This window comes from Nansenia antarctica (assembly GCF_963989245.1).
Source record: "Nansenia antarctica genome assembly, chromosome: 10".
NCBI classification, from domain to species: domain Eukaryota; kingdom Metazoa; phylum Chordata; class Actinopteri; order Argentiniformes; family Microstomatidae; genus Nansenia; species Nansenia antarctica.
Genome location: NC_137680.1, coordinates 7,920,037 through 7,947,279, shown reverse-complemented (window position 1 = coordinate 7,947,279; position 27,243 = coordinate 7,920,037). Strand labels below are relative to the sequence as shown.

General features: G+C 44.0%; 2 protein-coding genes across 2 annotated transcripts; one reads left to right on the top strand and one right to left on the bottom strand.

Moving 5' to 3' along the window:
* Window positions 1–4,377: 4,377 nt before the first annotated feature.
* On the bottom strand, window positions 4,378–10,644 carry gtpbp10 (GTP-binding protein 10 (putative); the record flags this gene model as incomplete). Its single annotated transcript, XM_080540117.1, has 10 exons — window positions 4,378–5,213; window positions 5,682–5,805; window positions 6,513–6,590; window positions 7,317–7,424; window positions 7,578–7,630; window positions 8,189–8,262; window positions 8,609–8,753; window positions 9,071–9,162; window positions 9,377–9,570; window positions 10,612–10,644. 10 exons carry the CDS (start codon window positions 10,642–10,644, stop codon window positions 4,978–4,980), a joined length of 1,137 nt encoding a protein of 378 aa, XP_080396243.1. The 3' UTR covers window positions 4,378–4,977.
* Window positions 10,645–22,541: 11,897 nt separating this feature from the next.
* Window positions 22,542–25,268, top strand: osgin2 (oxidative stress induced growth inhibitor family member 2; the record flags this gene model as incomplete). The annotated part of the gene is made up of 5 exons (XM_080541346.1): window positions 22,542–22,635; window positions 22,932–23,068; window positions 23,205–23,396; window positions 23,734–23,825; window positions 24,062–25,268. Exons 1-5 carry the CDS (start codon window positions 22,569–22,571, stop codon window positions 25,266–25,268), a joined length of 1,695 nt encoding a protein of 564 aa, XP_080397472.1. The 5' UTR covers window positions 22,542–22,568.
* Between the last annotated feature and the right edge of the window lie 1,975 nt (window positions 25,269–27,243).

Here is a 27,243-nt window from a genome sequence, read left to right as displayed (position 1 = left end):
CTCCAAAACTGACTCACTCAATAGCAGCGGCAGCAGCAGGCATTCTTACACTGGGGCTCCACCACAAGAGAAGAGGAGTACACCTTCAAATCAACTCCGGATCGACCTGAGCTCAGCCTCAGCTATGCTCCAGATCACTCAGGCCCCTACCCTTACCTCCCCCCGTCTCCCCCATGTCCCTGGTACCTCCTCAGCTTTGTTCGTACCCTCCCAACACCCCCCCTCTGTCTCCCTTCTCACTCCCCTATCCCCCGCCCCCCCTTTCCCATGAGAACATTCTCCACTGATTGGTGCTCCTCTCTGTTGGGGACGGGCGGGACCAGGAACAGGTCACTAATCGTATCTCTGGATTTCTTTTAACATTTTGAAGCACGCAAATCACTGTAGAAAAGCCAACACTGTATGCATGAGGAAAACCCTGTTTATCAGCTCAATCCTTCTAGTGTCCAATAGAGAATAAGAGACACACGGTCTGGAGTTGGGGATGGACAGCATGCGGGGGTTGGTGATTTCATATGTAGACCGTTAAGCTTTTTCCTCCATTATAGGCTTTTGTCAGCGACTCATGCTGCATTCACACATTATTATAATCAACAGCCCCTTGACATGGACCCAACCCATGCCCCCGTGCTCTTTTTTTTTTTTTTTTACCGTGACCACTTCTCCTGAATTGTTTTTGTGTGTAAATATGTATAGCTTAAAGACACAGCGTGAGATGTGTTTTTCTTTTTTACTTCCTGCGAGGTAAGGATGAGGGTGGATGCTCCCTCTGTCCTCTCTTCCTGCTGTGTGTCGTGTTGTTAGACAGACGGGATCTCTGTAGGGTTTTAGTGTTTCTTTTTTCTGTCCTGTAGGCCTGTTTTCTTTTTCTTCTCTCTTAATCTCTTTGCTTCTCTCTCATGGCTGTGTGAACTTTGCAGCTTTCTTTTTCTTCCACAGCAGAATGTACAAAAGGTGTTTGATCTTTTTCCCCTCTCAGTTTCATCCCTCCATCAGAGAAATGCACCCCCATAGAACCAGTCATGACTGCTACAGTAACGTTAAGAATGTGGTTATTTCTAACATGAACTAAGATCGTTATTGGGTTGAACATTATGGTTTTGAACAACATTTGTGGGAAACAGACACGAGATAGTTTGATGAGCCCTTCCTCACTACACCTGTACAGAAAGGAGAGAAAGGTGTTCGGAGTAGTTTTAGATGTGAATACATGACGGTAAAGTGTCCATTCATTTGGTCATGGTGGTTTTCGTAGATGGAAGAGTTTGAGACATTTCATGTGAATTGTGTACAGAGCAGTCTGTCTTAGCAGTCTGTACACTGATGGTACCGCTTGTTAAGTCGTGAAGTGTTTCCGGGTCCAACGTTGGCTGAGGCGCTGTCTTCGAAATGCCGAAATAATAATTATAATTAATTATATTTATATAGCGCTTTTCCGAGGCTCAAATACCCTGATAATATGGAGAAAACGGGAAAGTATCGTGTCCCTTGTTGTATGAATAGATCCAAGTCTAAAAAACGATTAAACTGTCATTCTACCGCTGTAGTTCACTGGTACTGTGGTGTGGGGAATTTCTGGTTTGGACCCGGAAATGGCTAAACGTCACTTTTGACGTCAGACTTAACTGCTGGAGCGAACAAAGACACTGAAATCACATGTCAATCAATGTAATAACAAGTTGTGTCAAATGATTGATCATGAGAAACTGGAAACTACCACAGTGTCCGCTAGTAAGCTATTTGTGAGACTGCAATGTGAAATAAGTATGTCATTGAAATACTTTTTCCATGATTGCCTTTTGCAGTTATCTTAGTTGTGACACTATTCCGATAGTGAACGCCACTTGGTTTTCCACGTAATCGACCCAGTCTCTTGAATAAAGGTATTGCCTGTTGTCCCAGACCTGTGTGAACTTTAGCCAAATCCTGACTAGCAATCATCTTGCCGTCCAGAATGATGAAACAACGATAGCTTGTCGTAAAAGTTTGTTGAAGCACATTCTGCACAGGGGCCTGGCTAAATGAATCACCTGTGGCATCTTGTGTGATTTAAAGATTCAGGTTCAGGTTTTTACTCAGAGTAGGATGGAATTGCCCATAGACATTGATATAAGGTCAGTTTTGCATTGCATTGCTTACTGTAAGGTTAGGATTTGGAGAGGAAAGCTGATGTGAGATCTGTACCTAAAGGCAACATCTATCCTATGTAGATACTGTACTGTCCATATCAGTGAGGCCTGCTGTGTGTCGTTAACTGCGTATGCTTTTTGGTTTTAGTGTGGGCACCGTTCGTTTTCATTTTCTACTGTATGCACTATGACTGTATAGATATTAAGATCATCACAATATTGGATTAATAATGATCAAGTATCAAGTATTTTTTTTACTCTTAAGTACCTTTATAATGTTCAAAATTCTTCTCAGTATTCTGTACAGCAGTTATTCAAACAGAAATTAAGTGCATTATTGTGATTATGTGCGTTTGATGAGTTAAATGGAGACATGATGACATGGGGTTATTTGAGTTTTTAAAGCACACTCGTCTCTGGTCCGTTCCCAAGGCGTCTTAACTCTGGCATGTGCAGATCTGTATGGCTTCTATGGTATGAAGATGGGACTAAGCTATGGCAGCATGGGGGCGTATATGCTATAGAGACCACCTGTGTAGATGAGCTTATGATTTGCCTCTCTATTACCAGAGCTCTCTTCTTCACTCTTGTGTTAACTATGATATAAGGCATTGGCTGATATTTAATAACCTGATCTGAACCCTCCCTGGGATTTCTCAGGCTGTGGAAATTAAAGCATCGTACTTCTCAAGCAATATTTGAAACATCATTCTGTTTTTACAACTATGATTGTTTACTTGAGGATCATAGATAATTGTCCTGTAATATACTTTGAAAGGCGTTGCATGATTGTGGCAGGCGGTGGGACCGTAGTAGGGGGTTGATATGGTCTCTGTGCTGTCAGTCTGTCTCAACTGAGTATGCTGTCTGTCATTGTCCTCCTCATCTCACCCGGCCCAGGTAACGCCCGTGTAAAATGTTCCTGCTGTGTGTTTCTACCTGCTCTAGCGGACTGGACTGGCATAACCAAACAGTACTACTGCACTGACTCCATGTCCAAACAACACAAGGCAAAGAGGATGGAAAGATAAGACACAGACTTGAATGTAACAAAACAATGGAGCACAGCAACCGTACAGCTGCAGCCTAACTGAGACACCCAGCCTTCTCCACCATGCCATCCCCAACCTAGCAGCTCTCTCTAACAAGCTTAGGCACACTCTCTGCTCCAGTATACTACAGCTACAACCTTAACCCTGATATGTATACCGCTCCAGAACCTTCATATATATATTGCTGTCTTTTTTCTTTTGCTGTATGCTGTACATAGAATGACGATGCAAAAATCAATGCCCATATTTTCTTTTCTTACAATATCATTCAGTATTGTAATATATTTAATATAAAATAAAACTTTCATCGATATGTCTCTGTGTGTTGACATTTATTTCCCCCTTCAATGGTTAAGGTTACGGTTTTCATGCAGATGCTAATTGAATGAAAGACTATCCGGTTGTTAAGTCGTGACGTGTTTCCGGGTCCAAAGTTGGCTGAGGCGCTCTCTTCGAAATGCCGCAATAATAATAATAATTCATTATATTTATATAGCGCTTTTCCGAGGCTCAAAGACGCTGACAATATGGGAAAAACGGGAAAGTGCTGCTGTGTCCCTTGTTGTATGAATAGATCCCAGTCTAAAAAACGATTAAACTGTCATTCTACCGCTGTAGTACTCTGGTATTCTGGTGCAGGGAATTTCTGGTTTGGACCCGGAAATTGCAAAACGTCACGTTTGACGTCAGACTTAACAACCGAATTGGATGAAAGACTCAAAAGCCCTCATACTTTGTGGAAACCATGGACGAATGGCAATTCTTTCAGTACATTTATTTTCCTTGACGTATGGGATGCAGGGTAGTACTGCATTTGGGACATTCTGAGAATACACAACTTCAATGTTGCCTACAGGCAGCGGTTATTAGATCATTCATACAGTATGAAAACAAGATGGATGACATAATGAAGACACTGTCCTGCAACCCAAGCAGGTGTGCCTACTAGAGTAAACCAGTAACAAACGACATTTATTTTTTTGTAATCAATTATTTATTACAAAACAGTACACATGAAAAAAAAACAATTATAACACCAAAGTGTCTGTCCTGTTTTTTGTTGTTTTTTATCTTACCACCCCCCCCCCCCCCCCCCATGGCAAAACAATTACAGGTTACATTCACATAGGCTAACACAGTCACTCCATCAACTCTTTTATCTTTTGTATTGCAGAGGTCCATGTTTGAATTGTCCTTTCTTTAGCTCCATGTATTCTGGCTAGTGGCTATAGATTGTTCCATGTAGAGTATGTCCAGGAGTAACAAACTACATTTAACACATTGTATATAGACGTCTGTTCCTCTTCCAAGTGGTCTTCCTCTAGATAAATAATTCAGTCCGCAGTTTGAGAAGCTGGCTTGGTTGAATTTGGCCAGCTCTGCTTGGATTAAGGGTTAGGATTAGGTTCTCCTTGGGAGAGAAACAACAGTAGCAGCCTCCAGTCTTTCTGGCCTCTCCTGTTGTGTTTATAGTGGACTGTGCTGGATGTTCACTGTAGATGGCTTCTCCTTAGGGTACAAAAACAATATCCAGAGCAAAATATGTATCAAAGGGGAAATCTGGAAGGTTCCACCCACAGATGTTAGGATCGTTGACCTCCTGTTGGGTGAGTCCAGAAGGGCGCCACCCTGTGTAGGTTATGATAGGTAGAAACATTGCTCTCATGACCTCCTTTCACCATGATCGCTGTCACCCAACATTCAATGCTGCACTCTCAAGAGACTCTCTCTCTCTCTCTCTCTTTCTTTCTTTATCAAGTCCAAACTATTCATGTCCAATAGACTGCAACCACAGCTCAGGAGGAGGATCCCCATTTGGGAGTGTTCTTGGCTGGGACTGCTCTTCTCAGTGCCTGTAGCCTTTCACGGTGCAGTGTTTCTGTTGCCTCGTCAACATCCTCGTCCAGTGATTGGCGGATGCAGGCCTTGAGGTTTGCGACTCCGGAACCCGTGGAGGCAGAGATAGGAACCACGTGTCTGAAGAGTATGTTCTTCTTAGGAATCATGTCGTCGGGCAACAGGTGGGAAAACTCTGCAGAGGAGACGAGCACAACAGCAGAGCACTGTGAACAATCTGGAATGCTAAAGCACAAAACTAGTGCCCAAATATCTAATAATAATTAATTAATTTAAATTAATAATAATAATAATTAATAATTTTGCCATTTAGCAGACGCTTTTATCCAAAGCGACTTACAATTACAAATTACAGGGACATTCCCCCTGGAGTAACTGAGGGCTAAGTGCCTTACCCAAGGGCACACTAGTAGTGGTGTGGCTTCAGGCGGGATTTGAACTCACAACCTTCCGATCACAAGTCCAACTCACTATCCACTAGACCACCACTACCCCTGTAATAGAGCCCCTGCTCCATATCCCTTTGCATTTATTGTACATAGGTCAGAAAGGATAGTAGGACAGGTGTTAGCAATGTTAATCCAAACTCCATTTGGCCCTGTGATCATCTATTGCCAGTTTATGGTGGAATGATGAGATTTACCATCTGGGTTTTGCAGTTGCTCCTGCAGCTCCCCGAGCTTGTCTTCTGCGTCAGGGAGGTCCATCTTATTCACCACCAACAAAGCAGGCTTACACAGCAGATCCTCCTTGTACAGCTCCAGCTCCTGGAGAGAGTTGGCAGAGTAAGAAGAGGGGGGGGGGGGAGGGAAGCAGGAGAGGGAGAGAGGTGAGAAGTGGGATTAAACACATGAGACTTAAGGGCTCTGCACACAGCGTGCGATTTCTGTTGCGCGTCAACGTTCCATTTTGAAGTTTGAATGGAAGTCTATGAGAACATTGCATTTACCCACACACGGCCCCGATTTTAATCGCACGGCGAACATTCGATTCCATTCATTTTGACAGTGCGACAAAACTCGCACGCCGTGTGCTTTGTCCCATTCAAAATGAATGGAATCGAATGTTCGCCGTGCGATTAAAATCGGGGCCGTGTGTGGGTAAATGCGATGTTCTCATAGACTTCCATTCAAACTTCAAAATGGAACGATGACGCGCAACAGAAATCGCACGCTGTGTGCAGAGCCCTTTACAGTATCTTGTATTATGCTTATTGTCTATAAATTGTCCGGATATATAACTATATCCTGTCTTATTCTTTTGTCACTTATGTCCTGTACTACTGTCACTTTTTTAAAATCTTAAATTGTGCCTATTGCTGCAATGTCTTGTGCTGCAATGTCAGGAACCAATTTTACATTCTTACACTTGTGTAATGTGATGTAACAATAAACTTGACACTTGAAATGTAAAACTCAGACAGAGGGAGAGTAGGTGGTTTGTTCACATGAGTTCATGTGCTCTGCTAGCTCACCTTGGTTAGAAGCTGCACGGCTTCAAAAGCTGACCTGAACGGCGTTTTGCTTGCCAGCTGGAAACCGCAAACATCCACCTGCAACCAGAGAGAAGAGTGTTGAGAGGACTTCATAAACGTCACAGTTGAAATGAACCGCACAGGTTAAACATGGCGATTGATCGTAGAGTGATTATTACAAAAATAATTGTTCTGCTCAATGTTTGCTAGTTCCATCAATCTGATCTTTCATTTAATGCAGAGGTTCTCAACCCTCTCCTCTGGGACCCCCAGCCGCTCCACATATTTGATCTGTTCCACCACCAGCTCACCTGATTCAACTGATCAAGTATAAAGCAATTATGGTTTGTACTTGATCAGTTGAATCAGGTGTGCTGGTGGTGGAACAGATCAAACATGTGGAGCGGCTGGGGGTCCCCGAGGAGAGGGTTGAGAACCACTGATTTAATGTAATTAGGATCAATTAAATTGCTGATTACAGCTACGGACCCTATAAAAACAAAGATATTGATTCTAAAATTACAGAGACTACTATCCTTGCATTAAGATTAAGGCTATAACACAACAAAATATGGAAAAAGTGAAGGGTTCTGAATACTTTCCGATTGTACTGTATAATAGAGACAGAGAGCAGCAACTGATGGGGATGAGAGGACAAATACGTTTTTATACCTTTTGTGCAGCTCATGTGCAACCTCTGTATGTGCTTAACTACTCTCCCCTTATCCCCTTAACCATAACCAGTTATAACTGTATTGTATTGGGGCTGAATGTGGTCCTACTGGGGTTGAATTAGGATCGTACCACAAACAGCAGCTGCCTGGTCCTCTCCACGTGTTTGAGGAACTTGTGCCCCATGCCTTTATTCTGGTGGGCCCCCTCAATCAGTCCCGGGAGGTCCGCTATCGAGATCTACATGTGTCAGAGAGAAGAATATTGAGAATGGGCCAGGCCAATCAGAGGGATAAGAATACTGAGAAAATGACCAATCAGAGAGAATGGAACACTGATAATAAACCAGTTAGTGGAAAGATAAGATATGGAGTGACTAACTGACTTTCTTACCTGCTGATGGTCATCATACATGACTTTGCCAATCTCAGGCCTCAGAGTCGTGACTGCAGAACAACAACATAAACCAACTTACTAGAAAACACAAAACACTAAAAACAGCAGTATTAATGAAACGTTCATCTGCTAACTTGGAAACTCTGAGCTTTCCAGTTGGTGACGGTAAAGTCTCAAATGCGACATGAGCATGTTTAAGTGCTTTTGATGTCGGAACAACTCTTCAACCGATGAAATTACCGCTAGCTAGCTCACATCAATGTTCTAATGTTGACAACGTGGACATCCTAACAGAGCTTCTACTTTACTAACCTAGTTATTTCCGTTACTGTATATACACGTGATTATCAACGATTATTTTTTAAATTTTTTTAAACAGAAATACAGAAAGACGGCATCGACTGTAAAAAACAAAACAAAAAAGAAACTGTTTTGGTTTCCCACTTGGAGCTCCAAATTGGAGGCTCATTCAAGTGCTTATTTTTGAGTGGGGAACTTTTGAGTGGGAAAACTGACTTGATTTGAACATTAAACTAAAATGTTTAACCGTGTGTGTGTGTGTGTGTGTGTGTGTGTGTGTGTGTGGGTGGGTGTGGGTGTACACTCACAGGCGTAGCTGCCGATCTGCGGTTTGGCATAAGACAAAGCGGACAGGAGAGAGGACTTTCCTGCATTGGGGAACCTGGTAGTGACGCAAGACAAAAAGGTTTCGTGTGGAAAAATAATTCTGTGGTCAGAATGTGTGTTCGTGTATGTGTATCCAAAGCAATTCTGTTGTCAGAATGTGTGTTCGTGTATGTGTGTGTGTATCCATGTGTGTGTGAGGTCTCATTTTGATAAGTGTCTGTATCATAATGTCTGTCTCTGCCTAGAGATCAATCGAAAATGTATGTAGTATGTCTTTTTTATTTATTTTTTTACACAGAAATGCCGGTTCTTTTGAATTTCAGCCATCATTATGAGTGATCATAATGTATGTTGTGTATGTGTGTGTGTGTGTGTGTGTGTGTGTGTGTGTCTTCTCTCACCCCACCAGGCCCAGGTCGGCAATGAGTTTGAGATCCAGTCGTATCTGTCTGGCCTGGCCTTTAGTGGGCAGGAATGCTGAGCGGAACGAGCCCCCGACGCCCCCCCTGGCCACCAGTACACGATCCCCTTCAGCGTTCAGTTCACCTACGGCACAGACAGAAGACGGCAAGGGAGCCGGGTGGAAAACGGGTGAATAAGGGAGTGGGAGTGTGGAAGGGGTAGGGGAGAGATAAAGAGGGGAGATACAGTATGTGGGAAGCAACGTTTTTTTTTCTATTTTCTCATCCTCAGAGTACTGCAGTCAGCACCACAATCATCATCATCATCATCATCATCGTCATCATCATCATCATCATTATGTCACACCCAAGTGTTATGCAGGTGTGTGTTGTCCTTATCTTATAGCATTGTCTGTGATGTGTGTGTATCATATCATGTGCAGTCAAAGGTGTTTGACTTACCAAGGACTTTGCCATCGTCATTGGTGACGGTGATACCGGGAGGCGCTAAGATTTGCGTGTCCTCACCTTTCTGCCCCTTCAGGGCCCTTATGCTATAAACATACATACACACATAGTGAATGGTACATATAGGCACATAAAACAGATTTTTTTCCCCATCATTGGTATACCAGGTAGGCTCACATCTAACAAGGACCACGTTGGAAATAACACGTATTGTACAACTGCTAATGCACACTGCACATTTGTCTCCCATACACTAAACACATCTCAATCAGCATATCAGCAGACAACCACAACCTGTACCTGCTGTTTATTCCCACTCCACCGACAAAGCGTTTCTGGGGATATTTATCCTTGATCTTCTTCAGGGTGATCTCGTTTTTAGCTATCACCCACACCTCTCCCCCTTTACCCCCCTGACCCCCGAGACGTTGTAACCCCATCCCGCCACTGCCACCACGGACGTACAGCCGTAGGTTGTCCACAAAGTTACCATACTGGAGGAGAGAGAGAGAGAGAGGGGAAGAGAGGACAAATCGCTAAACAGACTGTAGAACTATAATGACAATCATTGCTCTGCCGTGCACGCACGCACCAGAGAGATAGTAATGACATGTTATAATGGTAAATGGACTGACTTGTACAGCGCCTTATTCCAAAGCGCTTTACAATTGTCTCTCATTCGGACATTCACACACCAATGGCGGCTACCATGCTCATTGGGAGCAATTTGGGGTTCAGTGTCTTGCCCAAGGACACCTCGACATGTGGCCAGCCGGGGTGTTATCAAGCTAGTTATCCACATTGTGTGTGTGTGTGTGTGTGTGTGTGTGTGTGTGTGTGTGTGTGTGTGTGTGTGTGTGTGGTGTGTGTGTCTAGCTACACACCTAAGGCCAGCTGCTAGACCCTTGTTGTGTTTTGTGTGGATGAGACAGCATCTGACTCACGAATTAAAGTGAGAGAGAGATGGAGAAGAATGCGTCAACTGCGTGAGATGTAGCTAGCTAGCTCTTGAATGTCTTCCTGTCCTGTAAAATGTAATGAAAACAAATCAATAAATCGTGAGCTTAGAATGATACGGTTCTATCTTCGTTTAGAATGATAAGGTTCTATCTCCGTTTAGAATGACAAGGTTCTATCTCCGTTTAGGGTAGTTCAGAGATATTGAGCGTCAAAGTTTTTACATTCCATTATGTTTTGTGAGATGGAACCTTTGTATTTTATGAATTACTAACTCAAAAATGTCAACATTTTAAAAATAACACCACACAGGCATTAATAAACACCTAATGGGTCAGATTATGTAAAAAAATAAATTAAAAAAAACTCAATTTTGACAAAAATGGAGATAGAACCTTATAATTCTAACGTCACGAAATGTCATCCTGGCTGGTGCCCATGATCACATCCACAGTGGAGGAACTGAAGGACACCCATAATGACAACACAGCTAGCTAGCTTAGCATCGTGTAATAAACTATGGTTATTGTAACAGTCTTAAGTCTTAACAGCCAGAGAGGTTTGGCTTAGTTACTAACCTTCCGGTAACAAATCCTACTGATCCAAACCATTTTTGAGTGAAGTACACAGTGTATTCAGAAGTTGAAAAGGTGTGTTGCTAGCTAGCCAGGTGTCATTTGCTTATGCTTGAAGTAGTGAAGCAGCCATGTGTTGTGGGTGGGACCGGAAATGTTGAACTCCTGAGCAGTGATTGGTTGCTATTGACGTCGGTCAACATACGTAGCCGATTCCCCATTCACTCATTCATTATTTTGTTCACTGCAATATATATATATATATTTTAAATTATAATAATAATTATCACAACATACCACAACCAGGGCAGGCCCGCCAGTGACATCTCCGAGTTGTGCATCCAACCAGCCACCCAGCCATGAATTAATTCATCAATTCATTCATGCCTAGGCTACATTAGTCTCGTTAATCTCTCTCTCTCTCTCTCTCTCTCTCTCTCTCTCTCTCTCTCTCTCTCTCTCTCTCTCTCTCTCTCTCTCTCTCTCTCTCTCTCTCCTCTCTCTCTCTCTCTCTCTCTCTCTCTCTCTCTCTCTCTCTCTCTCTCTCTCTCTCTCTCTCATTATTAAGCAATATAAACATATTTTGTTTAGCCCATTTTTACTCGGAACATTCCATTCAATAGAATTTAAACAATGTGGGCTTGTAGTCAAACGGCATGCAATTATAAATATAGCAATTATAGATAGCATCGCCTACGTATTTATACAGAGAAAATGCAACTGACTAGAATTTTTTTTTTTACATTTAGCATGAATTTCAGAATTATGTGAACATATTACTGAAATCCTGTATTGCTTATTGGTTACATGGTGCATGGAAAGCTAAGTTATTTATTGGTATTCTTATCATTACAACTCTCTCTCTCTCTCTCTCTCTCTCTCTCTCTCTCTCTCTCTCTCTCTCTCTCATCGCTAATGTGTGTGTCGTTTTATGCACATAATACTGTCACATAATTCTGCATTAAGAATGCCGAGTCTCAATTCGGCTATCGAAGCCTATGCCCCTGGCACATCATGTATCTGAAAAGGTTGGAAATAAAGCCACAAGTTAATAGCTTTGCATTGCCCTCTAAAAGGTTACATGTAATCATTTGGCATTGGACAAGAAATATCGCATTCTACTCCATAACACACTAGTTGATCCACGCATGAAGTTCATATAGTTTTGCCAAACAGGTGGCTCAAAATTGTAAAAGTGTATTCACACCGTAGCGCTGAATATGATATTTCAGTCCATCCCTTTCCTGATATAGTATGCTTCTGTAAAGGGATAGTACAAGCAAAATTCAATTAAAAGTTTGTGGGGTGCCCAAAAACCTTAAAAAGAGTCTGGTGGCATTCTGAGTCCATATTCTAGCTACATCATCTATTGTGTAGATCCTATGATACACATTGATAGAAATCTGCAGGTAAGTAAGTAAGTAAAGCTTTATTTATACAGCGCCTTTCGTACATGAAATGCAACTCAAAGCGCTTTGTGGAGAGAGAGATTCCTAACCAGTTCAGCAGAACCTGTCAGTATAAATGCAGTTATACCCTCTTGCGTTGAATGAACACTAATATTTAAAAAAACATCCATACTTTATTCCATGTATCAGTTTGTGCTGATTTGCCCTTATCTGTTTGTCTGTTTAGTCTGTGTCCTAAAATATTATGTCCAGCAGATGTTGGTTCTATATATGTTTTAAAATGCATTTTATTTTTGTAAATAACAACCGTACCTCTCTATTGCCTATCATCTCTATATATTTCAACACCCACAAAATAATAACGATTGATATTTTTCATTTTTCCAATATTATAATATATATATTATATTTTTTCATTCATTAAATATATTAATTAATTAAATATATATATATTTTATATTTTATATCTTTTATATCTTTTTTGTTTATAAAAACGTTAGCAACGTGACATTTGGGCACCTAGACCATTGGTCCATTCAGATTAGTGCAATGAATGAATGCAGTGGTGCAATGAAAAATGAAAAAAATCCTCAAAATGTCATACAATTGTGCCCTCTAGTGGTTAAATCTACTAAAACTCGAGACCAGTCAGACTTCAATCATCTTGTCCCAGTAAGCGGCTATTCCGATCTCCTTATGGCTATGTGCACGATCTCCACTACTTCCTGAAAGGCACCTTGCATGAACATATCCTGTCTCACTCTATTGGTTTAATTTATTACTACATGAATCATGTAGATGTTCAGTAGATCAGTCAAAACTATATTTTTGGGAGTTTACAAATATTAACAAACCAAAAAGTAACCCTACATTATGCTGGCTGGCTGTGATGTCATAATGGGTGATCATAGTGGAGTTAGAGTCTTGGGTGTGCCAACATTCTGGAAGACAGGCAGTTGCAGAAAGATGGCACCTTGGTAAGTACTGCATCAACTTGTCTTCCTTATATATATATATATATATATATATATATATATATATATATATATATATATATATATATATTATATATTATAACATCTGTGACCAAGCCATTGATTGGATGTTTTTTGGGGAAAAATACAATTCTATCTATTTTGACACTAAACAGAGAATATTCAAGTTGTTCTGTCGGTGTAAATTAACATTCCCAAGACCAAATAATTGGTAAACATGAGTTTCTCATGAGACTTTCCTTAACTTAGGTGGCTGATAAGGTTCAAATGGATAGCTATGTTTTCAGGTTATTTATTATCTGATATGGCCCATACGCAACATTTAGTTTTACTTTGGGCTGACTAGGTAGGATAAGGAGAAGTTTGTATAATTGTTTGGTTACACATGAGTGGATTACTTGAATACTCTTGTTGGCCTCTAATAGTATTTTTTCAACACTGAAAATGTTTATGTATGTAAAGCCTACTGTAGTTGTACTACATAAGCGTCTTTGAGTGTCTAGAAAAGGGCTATTTAAGTCTAATGTATTATTATTATTATTATTATTATTATTATTATTATCAAGTCAAGTCAAGTCAAAAGTCACTTTATTGTCCCAATCACTGGGAAATTTGTATTGGGCTTGCACCCCACAGCAGCCAACAAAGAGCAACAGACAATACAGAATGTTAACACACAAACAGAAGGCAGTCCTGATTAAAACAAGAGTGGAAATAAAACGATAAGCAAGATATGTTCACATTCATCTGGTGCAGTTTAAAAGTTTAACAGAAACGGGAATAAAATATTTTTAAAATCTATTTAATCTAGCGTGGGGGACTCTGAACCTCCTCCCAGAGGGCAGCAGTTCATACTCTGCATGTAGGACATGGGAGGGATTCATGAGAATTCTATTAGCCTGTCTGAGAGTAGCCTGTTCAAAAATAGACTGCAGGGATGAGTGGTCTTTCACCCCTATGATCTTCCATGCAGTCTGTATCAGTCGGACCAGTTTGGACCTTAGTTGTACAGATAGGTTACCAAACCAAGATGTAATGCCGTATCTGATGAGACTCTCTAAGACAGACTGGTAGAAGAGTAGCATACATTTTTGGTCAACACCATGAACTCTAAGGCGGCGTAGGAAGTGTAGTCGTTGTTGTAATCTGCTACAAAGGCTGTCTACATGAGTGCTCCAGGTGAGTGAGTTGTCAATGAAAACCCCAAGATACTTGTAAGAGGCGACCTGAGAGATGGATTGTTTGTGGATGACCACAGGCCTGTGGTTCCCAACACCTCTGGGGTCGAACACCATCTCCTCAGTCTTCTTAACATTTAAAACCAGGCAGTTAACATCACACCATTTAACAAACCTCTGGATTTCAGAATAATAGTCAATTAGGTCACTGTCCTTTTTAATTAAAGCAAGGATGGCAGTGTCATCCGAACATTTTATGATGCGATTGCTAGGGTAGGTGCTTCTGCACTCGTTTGTGTATAAAGTAAAGAGCACAGGGGAACTGACTACATCCTGTGGAGCACCAGTGCTTATGGTTCTGGGTTCCGAAAGAGTGCCATTAACACTGACCCGCTGTGTGCGGTTAGTTAAAAAGGAGTGATACCATTTTATAATGAGGGGGGGGACATTAAGCCCATTTAACTTCTCAATTAAAAGGTGCGGCTGTATCGTGTTAAAAGCAGAACTGAAATCAACAAATAGGAGTCAGACATAGGAGGTAGGGTCCTCTAAGTGCTTAGATATGAAGTAGATAGATATTATTATTACAATGAATTTGAGGAACTTGTTGCAGTTATGACACTTCCTCCATCTTTTAGCAATAATAACCATGTCATTTTGACAACCCAGAAAATTATAAATTGTGTTTACATTTTGCTGGGTTGTCATGGTAACATTAGGCTACATGTCAGTGTGACATCATTGGAGGGTTCCAAGGGTGCATTGGGTGCAGGAAGGTCCTGACAGAGTGATGATGTCATAAAGGGGTTGCCAGGTGATATTCTAGAAGGTGAGAGTAGAACAACAGATGGTTTTAGCAGTCGGTACAGAGACACTGAAGAGGTTACGTGAGTACGATATCTTTGGATAATGATTATGTAACAGGTTATAAATAGGCGAACTAGTTTGGTGATGGTGAAATTCCTGCTAAAAATGTGAATGTTAGTCTCAGGAATGTGTTCAAACAGCGACATCTACTGGTAGTAGAACATCTATGAAGTGATTTATAAATTGTTCAGTTGTTCAAGATTATGCTGTGGTAAGTCTAACCAAAAATGTCTAAGTACATTTACTTATGTTTCATAGACTATCAGTAGCTGCTACCAATGTTATTTGTTGTACTGAACACATTCCTGCAGGTGAGATAAAAAAAATAAAAAAAAAATCGTGTTGAACTGCTAGTGTGAGAGGTCTGTTGTATTTTTCTATTACCACTAGATGGCGTTGTTTAGTTCGATTAATAATTGCATTTTTTTTTTTTACAAACGATGTACTTTATTTTCTATAGGTTCTATATGTTCTATTTCTTATATATATATATATATATATATATATATATATATATATATACCGTACAGGCCAAAAGTTTGGACACACCTTCTCATTCAATGTGTTTCCTTTATTTTCATGACTATTTACATTGTAGATTCTCACTGAAGGCATCAAAACTATGAGTGAACACATGTGGAATGATGTACTTAAGCAGGCAAATCCTGCTAGGCTGAAGGAGGACAGCCCTACTGTAAGTGTAACCATCACTATTAGCACACACATTCCTGCAGTTATACCAGTGTTGTGTAACCATGTAGCCATGAATGATGCCACACCTCCTCTGTTCTGCTCCTGCAGGCCTGTTTGGGTGACAGGGCCACCAAAGCCTCTGTGGCCACGGCTGCCCCCATCACGGCTGCCCCCATTGCAGCCGCACCCGGGGGCAACGACCAGGACTGGACGACTGGTGCGTAAATTACCGGAGAGTCTTGAGTTAGAGATTTGCGCATTAGAATTTTTCCTTGACTAGTAAAAGTCTGTCCCGCAATCTCAATACTTTTGCAGCTGAAACAGCCTCACAGTCATCCGTGAACTCATAGGGGACAAGTAATTATATAATAATATATAAATATACGTCATTTTCACATTCGCTTCCTTGTTTTTCATATTGTAGCAACGAACAGGAGGAAGGCAAAGAAGCAAGAGAAGCAAGAGGTCCAGAGAGAAGCCTTCCAGGAACAGAGAGAAGCCTTCCAGGAACAGAGAGCAGCCTGGGCTCAGACAGCAGCCAGCCGGGCCCAGAGAGCAGCCCGCCTGGCCCAGACAGCACCCCAGGACCATAGAGCAGCCTTGGGTCAGAAAGCAGCCTACCTGGCTCGGAGAGCAGCCTGGGCTCAGAAAGTAGCCTGCCAGGCCCAGGGAGCAGTGCCCCAGAGAGCAGCACCACAGAGAGCAGCGCCCCAGGCCCAGAGAGCAGCGCCACAGGTCCACAGGTCCACAGGCCTCCTCCGTGACCACAAGAAGGATAGGCGCCAGGCCCTCACTGCCCAGCAAAAGACTGAGGGGAGCCTGGCTGAGGTCAGGGCGACCCTCGCCAACACCACCAGGGAGGCAGAGGACACGATCAGGGTCCTGGAGAGTGAGGCCCTGGTGGCCAAGGCAGCAGCTGAGGAGGCTCTGGAGCTTTGCAGGGAGGAGGTGAAGGAGGTACAGGTGAAGGAGAGCGACCTTCACCAAAAGCTCCATGATATGGAGCAGGAGAAGAAGAGCCTCCTCCACGACAACTCCAACCTGGAGAAGGAGAGGCGCCAGGCCCTCGCTACACAGGGAGAAAGGGAGGGGAGCCTGGCCGAGGTCAGGGCGACCCTCGCCAACGCCACCAGGGAGGCAGAGGACAAGATCAGGGTCCTGGAGAGTGAGGCCCTGGTGGCCAAGGCAGCAGCTGAGGAGGCTCTGGAGCTTTGCAGGGAGGAGGTGAAGGAGGTACAGGTGAAGGAGAGCGACCTTCACCAAAAGCTCCATGATATGGAGCAGGAGAAGAAGAGCCTCCTCCACGACAACTCCAACCTGGAGAAGGAGAGGTACCAGGCCCTCGCTGCACAGGGAGAAACGGAGGAGAGCCTGGCTGAGGTCAGGGTGACCCTCCTGGACCTGGAGAAGAGCAGGGACGAGGCCCGCACCAAGCTCCAGGAGGACAAAGACCAGTGGGGGAAGGAGAAGGCCTCCCTCACAGCCGCCCATCAGCAGGCCCTAGCTGACGCCAAGAAGCTGGAGGAGAAGGAGAGAGCTTTTGCCCTAAACTCCCATCAGGTGCAGATGGAGCAACGCACCGCTGAGGCTGAGGAGAGAAGCAGGGCGGAGGTGGAGGTGCAGAAGATGGTCACCATCGACCTGGTCACCTGTCGTCAGCAGCTCTCCCTCTCCCAGACCAAGCTGCAGCAGGAGGAGGTCCAGAGCACGGAGCTGAAGCTGCAGTTGGAGGTCATGAGGGAAGAGTCAAAAAAGAAAGAGGAGAAGAAGAAATCCATAGTTCCCTACTTTAAGTGGTTAGGGTTAGGGTTAGGGTTAGGGTTAGGGTTAGGGTTTGGGTTAGCACATTTACACCGTGTTTGAAAAAAGAAAGAAAAAGACTCAGAAAAGAGAGGAGAAGTTCCCTACTAAAGGGTTTGGGTTAGCACACCGTGTTTGAAAAAAGAAAGAAAAAGACTCAGAAAAGAGAGGAGAAGTTCCCTACTAAAGGGTTTGGGTTAGCACATTTACACCGTGTTTGAAAAAAGAAAGAAAAAGACTCCGAAAAGAGAGGAGAAAAAAATAAAAAAAATAAAAAAATAAAATAACATTTTATTTGTATAGCGCATTTCTTACAAGATGCAACTCAATGCGCTTCACATAATGAACATTCTCAGTCAATCAATCAATCAATACTGACAGAGCCGCAAGCAGGCAAAAGTAAACACCTTAAATCCATTATTAATAATAATAATAATAATAATAATAATAATTACAATTTACAATACAAATACAACAATTGGGGGTCCCTCAAAAAAATGTGTACTGTATAACATGATAGCCATCTACCGGTATGAGCAATGCACTGTATATGAGATGATGACCAAGGGTCTTTCTGCTGCTGACCATGAGTCCTGTTGATGGAGCCCAATTTTCTTTTAGAGTCTGTAGGCTACTCTGTTTGTTTATTAACATTCATAAATATGATATATTGTCTGAATTTTTGTCTTCTTTTATAAAATGTAAATTATTTTAATTTCTTGTGCTGGTTTATTATGAACAACATGTAAAATTGCAGGAAACTAGTACAAATAATTGGGTGGGAGAGAGGGGCCGCCGCTGCCAAAACGTGTACAGTTTTGGGTCGCTCCACCGCTAAAAAATCTCACTCCAAACCAGCCCTGGTTTAATTGATTAATCAGCTGTGCACTGTGTGTTCCAACAGTTTACCGCACAGCTGATTAATCAATTAAACCAATAGAGTGAGACAGGATATGTTCATACCAGTTGCCTTTCAGGAAGTAGGGAGATCGTGCACCTAGCCACTTTTGACAACAACAACAAAAACACGGGTACTTGGTCTACCATATTAACATGAAAGGGCAGGTATGGATTTATATATTAACATATAATTTACGCAATTTCTCCGTAAAAAAAAAAAAAAAAAGTCTAAATGCGAATACCGCCTCCTACATTGATCTTGTCATCCAGCGGCTGGGGTGGGCTATATTCCCAGCGCACACGAGCAATTTCCACCCACACCTGAAACGGAATGTGATAGTAACAACAAGCCAAGTCCATATTGGTCTACAATTTCAAGCCAGTATGGGGTAAATCAAATTAAAACAGCTGACGACTCATCTGGACCGTCCCGTACTCTGCGATCTATGGATGGAGTGTCCTCCTGCCGTAGACATGCTGGTTGGTGCAGCAGCCGGGATTTAGACTCTATGATTCGGTGCTCGGCGCTCTATGCCTGCCGGTGCAGCGCGAGTTGCGCATGTGATGCTTAAACGTAAAACCGGTTTTCTCTCCTTCAGAAACGTAATGAGATCTTTCCTCAGGCCAGGGGACATTTATTTGGTTCTAAAATATATGTAGATCTTTAGGATCTGTTTACGCCGGCGGTATCAGTGGTGTCAGTAGGTTGTGTGTGTGTGTGTGTGTGTGTGTGTGTGTGTGTGTGTGTGTGTGTGTGTGTGTGTGTGTGTGTGTGTGTGTGTGTGTGTGTGTTGAGTGTGTTTGAGAGAGAGAGAGAGAGAGAGAGAGAGAGAGAGAGAGAGAGAGAGAGAGAGAGAGAGAGACAGATAGACGGAGAGAGAGAGAGAGACAGATAGAGAGAGAGAGAGAGAGAGAGAGAGAGAGAGAGAGAGAGAGAGAGAGAGAGAGAGAGAGAGAGAGAGAGAGACAGAGAGAGAGAGACAGATAGACGGAGAGAGAGAGAGAGAGACAGAGAGAGAGAGAGAGAGAGAGAGAGAGACAGAGAGAGAGAGAGAGAGAGAGAGAGAGAGAGAGGGAGGGATGGAGAGAGGGAGAGTGTAGATAGGTCCTCCCATCGCCTATTTAGACCGTCTGAACCACGGGGCCGTCGGCTTAGAGAGAGAGGAGCGACTGGGAGACAGATCAATCCCACCGAGGTGAGTAGTCTACAGAGCTGCCGAGTGATGCTGCTTCTCCTGGGGTCGTGCGGATGGTTAAAGTAGGGCTGTGAGTGTGTGTGTGGCTGTGAGTGTGTGTGTGTGTGTGTGTGTGTGTGTGTGTGTGTGTGTATGTGTGTGAGTGTGTGTGAGTGTGAGTGTGAGAGTGTGTGTGTGGCTGTGAGTGTGTGTGTGTGTGTGTGTGTGTGTGTGTGTGTGTGTGTGTGTGTGTGACTGTGACATACATTATGTAAGGATGATGATGGCATGTAGGACGGCCAAGGTGTCTGGAGTGAAGAGAGACTGAAGGTGTGTAATGGTCCCAAAACCTAATGCCAGCAAGCTCTTTCTTGTGATATGGAATACTTGTGTAATTCACCTTGACAATAGGCTACTGTCTGTCACTCATTCTTGTCTGTAGAACATGTCAGATATGGTGACAGATAATGTCAGATAATACTTTACCGGAGTGATTATTGATAACACTAATACATTTTTACTCATGCATTGTTTTCCTTGACAATAGTACAAGTTAGCCTAAGTAATGTGCTGTATTAGAAAAGTGGGGTTAACCAGACTTAACCAGACTCCATGTGAATTGAGTTACAGTTATAGTAACAGCACAATTATTATTATTAATTATTATTATTGTTGTTATAATAATAATAATAATAATAATAATAATAATGATTATTATTATTATAATAATAGAAGAACTAGAAGAGATAAGACAATAGAATGCCTGAAAACTCTAACACAGAATGCCTGCTGCATTGTCTATTTAGAGTTCACTATTGTACCCTCCAACCCCTTTCTCTTTCTCTCTATCTCTGTCTCCCTCCCTCTCTTTCTCTCTCTCCCTCTCTCATACACACGCATGGACGCACACACACACACACACACACACACACACACACACACACACACGCATGGACGCACACACACACACACACACACACACACACACACACACACACACACACAATTCCGGGCAGTAGTGCAGACATCCAACCCAGGTAGACACAAAGAAATACTTGCACAATAGTAGTTCAGTATCTATGGTTCACTTAACATACTGTAGGTGTGGCTAAATTTACATGTGCATTTACAGTTTAATTTCTGCTGCTGTCATCTTTCCTACTCCTTCCCCAAATGGAGACATATCCAGCATCGTCTGTAAAAATAGCAGATATTTGACAAAACGGACTTATTATTGACAATTATTACACTGTGTGTGTGTGTGTGTGTGTGTGTGTGTGTGTGTGTGTGTGTGTGTGTGTGTGTGTGTGTGTGTGTGTGTGATTTAACTAAAGTTCTCATGCAACTCTCAATCTATATTATATCCTTCACTCTTCTTGTATTAGTTGTATTCCATCTTGAAAATAAGGCCTACTAGGTCATTTGGCTCAGCTACTGAATTTACATGAAACCGCCTCCCCAAACTTGCTATGGCCATCTAACCTTTCCAAACCATGGCATAACACCACCCCACTCAATACAGAGATACTCTTAAGTGATATAACAGAAATAAATGATCAAAAAAAGTGTGAAAAACACTCTTCCTCTTTCTATCTCCATCTTTCTCGCTCTTATGTACCCTTTCTCTCTCTCCCTCAGTGTTCAATTAGGCAGTGGTGTGGAAATGCCAGCTTCAGTCTGCCAACTGGGGGCACGGCCTTGTCCAAACAGGGCAGCAGGCAATGCATGGAGTCCCATCGCTGCTTTTACTGAAAAGGGTAAACAACCCCAGTGTTGAAAAGAAAAACAGTCTGCTCACAGACCCAGGGTCAGGGGAGGGGAGCTGGGTGGACAGGAGGAGGGGGGGGTAGGCTATGTGGGGTACTGCATGTTTGGAGAGGGGAGGTGGGGTTGAGAGTGGAGAGCACAGGGCATGGGGGGGGGGTTGGAGTTTGGAGTAGGTGGTGGAGCGGAGTGAGGGTGGTGTGTGAGAATGACCCAGGGCAGATGAGGGGTGTGTGGGTGTGTGTGTGTGGGGGGGGGGCAGCGTGGGCCCTGTCAACATGCCAGGGCCACAATCACATTCTGCCAGTGAAAAGGGCGGCAAAGACATAAACAGGGCCGCCAGGATTAGGGCCTACTAGGGGAGTGATCAGGGGGGGATTTGCAGCGCGCCAGGCACACAATGGCACCGTCGCACAACACGCACCCAAACACTCCCTACACATGCTCAATGGTCGCACAACAGACCCTGAGCCTCTATAAATCTGATTAGAACTCCCTTTTGTTTGGGAAAGCGGTTAGACAGAGGTTAGCCTAGCTGCCTAGGGCCATGTGTAGTGTGGATGCTGGGGGGGTTGGCAGGATGAGAGGGGGGGGTGGGGGGGCGGGTGTTGTGGTCCTGTCTGGGTGGGTGGGTGCTTGTGTGTGTGTGTTCAAAGGGAGGGGCATGTGTTGTGGTCCTGTCTGGGTATGTGCACGTGTGTGTTTAAAGGGAGGGGCATGTGTTGTGGTCCTGTCTGGGTGTGTGCATGTGTGTGTGTGTGTGTGTGTGTGTGTGTGTTTGTGTGTGTATGTGAAGGGAGGGGCATGACTGTGTGTGTGTGTTATAGAGAGAGAGAGAGAGAGAGAGAGAGAGAGAGAGAGAGAGAGAGAGAGAGAGAGAGAGAGAGGAGTTCACAATACCAGGATGAATAGTTGTTTTATTCCCTCTGTGTGTGTTGGGGGGTCAGCTGAGCGCTGATAGATAGCCAGATATAGAAAACAACAACAACAGCGAGCGCCGGCCTGCTGCAACGACACAAGTCCAGTTTAAACCCGTCAGAACTTGCTTCATCACCTAGCGAAAGACTACTTCTACTGAACGAGTCCATCCGTTTTGCTGTCACCATGGACGTCATCCCCCGTTCCCTCTCTCTTTCTCCTCTTTCTCTCTCAGTGCCGGCTCTGGCCCTGGCTGCAGCCATGCCTCTTCTGGAAGAGACCTCCTTGCCCCGAGAGCACCCCCCCACCCTGCCAGTGGTCATCATAGGTGAGCCAACCCTGACCCTTAATCCCTGATCTCTCCCTGATGCCTAACCCCCATCACCAGCATAGTCCCTAAAGTCTACCGTCACCTTGCTTCGTCATTTGCAATGGCATACGTCAACTCAAACCCTAACCTCCTCACCCTGGGCCCTGACGCGAATCCTACACGTGTCATACTGCCAGTTGTTGTCGTCATCATATATGCGACCGTGTTATCTTCCCAAAAGTTGGTCTTTTGTATGTATCTCTTTCATTCTATAATTGACAGATATTAATCTCTTCACTTCTGTACCTGTACAGGTAATGGGCCATCAGGCATCTGCCTGTCCTACCTGCTGGGCGGATATAAGCCGTATTTAGACACAGGGGCTGTTCACCCTAATCCGATACTGTACAGGAAACTACAGGAGACAAAGCATCTGCCCATTACTGAACAGGTAAAACATACAAATATACAAATATACAATGTGCTAACCAAATAGAATGACTCCTAAAAAAATCCATTGTACACCAGCTACTATCCAAGTCATGTGACTCGAGTCCACATTTCGGCTGGTCTCTCTCTCTCTACAGGACCTTGAGTACTTGAGCGAGGGTCTGGAGGGGCGGTCTGGGAACCCTGTAGCAGTCCTCTTTGACACCCTTCTGCACCCCAACGCTGACTTTGGCTACGAGTTCCCTCCCGTTCTACAGTGGAGGAGAGACAAGCAGCAGCACATCCCACACCTGGTGCTGGGGAGGGCGACACCCGGGGGCGCTTGGCACGTGAGTTATCTCCCTCCTTCCTCATCACCGCTATAAGTCAACCCCCCAAAACCAGACCCCTAAACTCCCTCACTAACTTTTTGGTCCTTTCTCTCTCTCTCTCTCTCTCTCTCTCTCTCTCTCTCTCTCTCTCTCTCTCTCTCTCTCTCTCTCTCTCTCTCTCTCTCTCTCTCTCTCTCTCTCTCTCTCTTTCTTTCTCTCTCTCTCTCTCTCTCTCTCTCTCTCTCTCTTTCTCTTTCTCTCTCTCTCTCTCACTCTCTCTCTTTCCCTCTCTTTCTCTCTCTCTCTCTCTCTCTCTCTCTCTCTCTCTCTCTCTCTCTCCCTCTCTCTCTCTCAGGCAATGGAGGGCTCCATGCTGACCATCAGTCTCGGTATCTGGATGGAACTTCCTGGGATCAACTACAGAGACCTGACCAATGGGAAACGCAGGTACAGAGAGTGAGAAGAGGGGAGGGAGATGGGGCAGAAAGAGAGAGAGAGAGAGATAATCCTTTAAACACCAAGACATACTGTAACACTTAGCATGTACAGTATATGGAATGATCTGTACGATCTGTATTATTATTATTGCCACGGGTAGATGTTTGCTAAATTTGTCAAAACCGGTCTTAGATCTATTTCATTCTATTCGTCCTCATCCCTCATCCCTCTCTTCTCTCCTCCAGGAGTGTGAGCAATGACAGAGCTACTCCAGAGGAGATCTCGTCTTACTACCGTAACTATGTGAAGCTGATGGGTCTGAAGAAGAACTTTGTCGACAACACTTACGTGACGTCCGTCCAGAAACTCTACCGGGGTCACGAGGGGGAGGGGCTGGAGAACGGGCTTGGGGGGGAGGGAGTTGGCGGGGTGGGCGAGGTGGGGAAGGGTGGGTATGAGGGAATGGGGGACGAAGTAGATGGCAGTGGAGGGGGAGGAGGTCTGTGGGAGGTGAGGGGGTACAAGCGGGTGCAGGGGGACAGCCATGTCCCCTTCTGCCTGTTTACGGAGAATGTCGTTCTGGCCACGGGCGCTTCTGATTCACCGGCCCGGCTGGCCGTGGAGGGGGAGGAGCTACCGTTTGTGTTCCACAGCATCTCTGATCTGGGATTGGCTGTGAGCCAGCGGAAGCTTGGCCCAAACTCTGACCCGATTCTGATCGTAGGGGCGGGGTTAAGTGCGGCCGACGTGGTTCTGTGCGCATGCAACAACAACGTTCCTGTGCTGCACGCCTTCCGAAAACACATAGACGACCCCGACCTCATTTTCAAACAGCTGCCCAAGACTCTCTACCCAGAATATCACAGGGTCTACCATATGATGCGCTCCCAGACCTACGCTCATGCTACAACAAACATGGCCCCCACCTCTGCTGCTAATAATGGATCCCAGGCACCTAGTATTGCCTCCTCAGTCTGTGCCAAGATGTGCTCCAAGCCCCAACAACACGCCACAACAAACATGGCCGCTGCTGGTGGTCCCAGTCTGTTCCTTGACTACACGAGCTTCCCAGAGCACTGTGTGGTGTCCTTCCAGCCCGACATGAAGTGTGTCCTGCAGGGGAACAACTCCCTCAAGGCCTTCAAGATCTCCATGGCCCTGGTTCTGATCGGTACCCACCCCAACCTGTTCTTCTTGAAGGGACAGGGCCAGTACCTGGGTCTGGACCCAGACAAGCCCATCTCCTGCAAGCAGAACCCCATCGACATCCACCCCTACACCTTCGAGTGCGCTAAGGAACCGGGGCTGTTCGCCATGGGCCCGCTGGTCGGCGACAACTTTGTCCGCTTTCTGAAGGGCGGAGCTCTGGGCATCGCCTCCTGCCTGCTGAAGAGACTGAAGAAGAAAGGGAAGCTGATCGCAGACGGGGGAGGAGGCGGGAGCTTCATCTGAGTGAAGAGGGGGAGGAGGAGGAGGAGAAGAGAGGGGGCAGGATTTGGGCCAGTGTTACAGTACGCTGGCTCTATGACATCCATTTCAATTGGTCTGTTACCAACAAAGGGGGCAAAGCCAACAGAACGGTTTTTAATCTACTCATTGTGTATGCAGTGTTTATCTATTTCAACTCTGAGGCTTTCGGACTATTTCTGAGAGAACTCAAGATGTTTGGAGTGGATGCAGGCTAAGAGTACAACAACTCCACTGTTTGGTTTCCAAAGAAAACAAGATGGCTTTCAGACAGGGGTTTTGTCAGTCTTGAACAGGGGTGTAGTTTCCAGGAGTCCGAGTTGCAGTGTAACAATGTTTTTAAAGTCCTATTTATAACTACTCTACAACATGGACCTTAATATCTTCAGTTGTTTTTGTTTTATTTGCTCACCATGTGTCTTTCAATTCTATTTAAATTTGTCTGATTTCTCATCTTCAGTAAACGAGTTTCTCTTCGATGGCCTTTATCTTGAACTGTGAGTCACTAGAACTCCCTTTGATAGATCGATGACTGTGCAATCATCTACATATTTTGACTCTTAAATTCTGAGTTTCTCATCAGCGCCAACCTAAAGACCAACGCAGTGTCTGCCGGATAAAGGACAGCGAAATGGACAACAAAAAAACACATGATCAGCTTGCCAACGTCCCTTTAAATTAACACCAACATCAGTGTCATCACCAGGGGACTACCAACATTTACATAACGTAAGACTGTCAGAGGAATAAAGGCATTTTTCCATTCCTGTGGTGCATTTTGATGGAAGTGAAAAAGAGATACTCAGTGCAGTTAGAAGACAACAGCTTTTCAGGTGCACCAAAGGCATGCTCTATTAGAAACTAAGGTTGGCAAAAAAAAAAACGAACTAAACTCAATGTTCCTAATGTTTCGGAGCCTTTTTCTAAACCATCTTTATTTCTTCATCTCAGAGGGCTTCTCCTTTAGCTGCTAGGTAGATGGAGCCGTAGAATTAGAATTGATACATTGGACATTATCATTTCATAGAATAGATATTCTAAGTTCTATGGTTGTAGCGCTACTGAAAGACTTCCTATGCAAAAGCTTTCACTCACAGACCTGAATGTATTCTGGATCAGAAAACTCATTGCCAATTACTGTACATGTCAGCCTGGATTCAACTGACCTGGCATAAGATTTGTCCACTGATATTGAGACTATAACAAATTCCAAGTAACACTATAGGATACTTGATTTTGGAAGTCCTGAAAAAACCCTGTTAAGTGTAGTTAACATCCCAGTTACCATTATGAAACAAATCTTATGCTAGTTGGCTTGAATCCAGGTCCGCATATCATTTTCTTGGTGACATTTTTCATACAGTGTCACTTTCAAACAGCCACGATACGCCTCATGTGTCTACTGTATGTTGTGCCAAATACCTGTTATGAAAAGCTGTGAAGACTAAGCGTAGTTTCATTCATTCGTTTATTCAACCAGTCAGTTACCTTCGGGACATGTATGTTTGCAAACAGTGTGTGTGTTTATGCGCTCATATACAGACCTCTTATGCATGCATTCAGAGTACTCAACAGACTGAAGCTGCTTGCAGGGAATACAAACTAATTTGGTACCTAATTGAGGCAGAATTTGGATTGCTATTAAAATGAGGAAAAAGGCATGCTCCAAGGGCCAAATGGGCTCCTAGCAGGCATTTCATGTAGATCGGAAAGGATTGTGTTGGTGTCAGCAAAATGGTCATAACTCCATCTTGCCCTAGGTTGGGTAGAATGTTCGCTAAATTGCTTACACCTATCCAATCCTTTCAGATCTCTGTAAGTGCCTATAGGGGGCAGGGGCTAGGATTGGACCAGAGGAAACATGAGAAGGAAACAGTTTGTATCTTCCCAGGTTTACTAACTCCTGGCATACAACCAGGGTTGCTTCTACTGTCTTCTCCTGTGCAAAACAGAGGGAAAC